Genomic DNA, 1980 nt, shown 5'->3' with positions numbered 1-1980 from the left:
GTGATAAAACATTATAGTAATTGCATTCATTAGCTATATATATATATATATATATATAACCTTTGCAAGCTATGTAGAATACATTTGATTTGTCATGAATGTTACACTCCTAAATTCACAGCTTGTTTCAGGTTCCAAAGTGTAAAGTTATGCATTCAGAACAAGTCAGAAGTCGCGAAGAAGCCGTAAGGAGTGATAAAAGTCGGTACTCTTCAGCTCAAAGAAAGGATGTTGTGAAGGGCAGTGGAGAAACTTCTAAATGTAGGGACGTTTTTCAAGGTAGACCAAATCCATCCCATCCTGCTTTTAGAAGCAGTGAGCACCAAAAGAGAATGGATGGAAAGTTGAAACAAAAATCTTCATCTTTGTCACCTACGTCCAGTGGTGAAATTGGTGTGATCTCCAAAACCGAACTACTCCAGTTGCAGAGAATAGCAAGACTTAAGCCAGAAGAAGTTGAGGAGAACAACAGAGAGTTCTGTATAGAAGCTCCATCACAGAACGTAATGAGGAACGCAGAACTGGAGAAAACAGAGAGACGAGTAAAATCTCTCCATGGTACAGCTGGAGAAGCTCCCACATCTCAGCTTTCAGTTGTTGATCCCTTGTAAGTAATACTTTAGTCAATGCCAGTTGAATGTATCATACTCTGCTTTTAAAGGTAATCCCTATATTAGTAAGAACTAACTTTAGTCATCAGATTATTAACTCTGCCAGAGAAATATGATACCCTATAACCCAAGTGCTTTTGAAAGGTCCACCTTTTGAAAGAGTTCAGGTTATAGGATTTCTTGAACTTGTGTTTTTCTAACATCGTGAACTCTGTCAAAGAGAGTGATTACATCATTTAAAGAAACAAGAGGGAATGCTCAATAGCCCTGGCACTTGAAATTCTTTTAGGCAGGATTAGAGTAAATTAATCTATGAGACCTTTGGCACGGACAAATACATCAGTCGAAACGATTTGACCTCCTGAGTCCAAAACTGTAATTGGATCTCAAATTGGTCAAGAGATGATGGAACTATGAGCTAATAAACATTTGTATTTGAAAAAAGCAACAACTCGGAGCCAATTCTATGAGTCGCTATGTTGCGGATAAAAAGTACAAATTATTGTTTATCAGTAGACAATGGTAGCTGACTTTTTTACGTAACTCATTAACTGTCAGTTACATAACTCATTAACTGTTAGTTACATAACTCATTAACTGTCGGTTACATAACTCATTAACTGTCGGTTACATAACTCATTAACTGTCGGTTACATAACTCATTAACCGTCGGTTACATAACTCATTAACCGTCGGTTACATAACTCATTAACTGTCGGGAGAATTACCTTCTCCCAGTTGAAAGTGTGATACTTATAAACTAAAAAAAAAAGGTTTGTATCCGTGAATCTTTTGTTTTTGTTCAAGAATAACAATATTTTTTTCAGTACATAAATCATGTGTTTGTTTTACTTAATAAAGTAAAGGTATTGAAAAAAAGCTCTTCACAAACACAACATAAGTTATCAGTTTTAACTGTTTCGTGATTGGGGCTGGTGAAAGCTACAAAGTCATCTATTATTGGTTTTTTTTCTTTTCTTTTGCAAAATCTTTTACCTTGCTATTGATCTGCCAGATAATAATCAAAAAAAAATATTTAGAATTTGTGTTTTAAAATTAATTATCATTATTATTAAAAACCGTAGATTGCTCAACTGAGTCGTAGAAGGTTTATGGTAGAAATAGGGACATGTTTGGATAGGATGTATGAAAGTCGTGTTTTTCTTTCAAACAAGTAACTTTAATTCTTCTAATATAATAATAAGTTGATTTATGATCATAATGAAGTGTTTTTTTTTTGGAGATACATACTATATGTTTTGACAAAACATTGGTCTGTCTTTTTATGAGTAACTCAAGAAGATAGACCAATGTTTACGTTACAATCTGTTTAATGTTAATTAGACAATATACGCTCTTGTTCGATGAC

At 34.0% G+C, this 1980-nt stretch overlaps 1 protein-coding gene across 6 annotated transcripts in view; it reads left to right on the top strand.

Moving 5' to 3' along the window:
• The window catches only part of LOC106471831, a 21463-nt gene that overhangs the window by 10161 nt on the left and 9322 nt on the right, over positions 1 to 1980 (top strand). For all 6 annotated transcript variants that reach the window (XM_022400435.1, XM_022400437.1, XM_022400434.1 and 3 more), the window contains one exon: positions 132 to 607. In XM_022400435.1, coding sequence (XP_022256143.1) covers positions 132 to 607 — 476 coding nt within the window. The remainder of the gene's footprint in view (positions 1 to 131; positions 608 to 1980) is intronic.

The sequence above is a fragment of the Limulus polyphemus genome, unplaced genomic scaffold (genome assembly GCF_000517525.1).
Source record: "Limulus polyphemus unplaced genomic scaffold, Limulus_polyphemus-2.1.2 Scaffold4890, whole genome shotgun sequence".
NCBI classification, from domain to species: Eukaryota; Metazoa; Arthropoda; class Merostomata; order Xiphosura; family Limulidae; genus Limulus; species Limulus polyphemus.
Note: the sequence above shows the minus strand (reverse complement) of the source record. Positions and strands in the feature narration are given on the sequence as shown.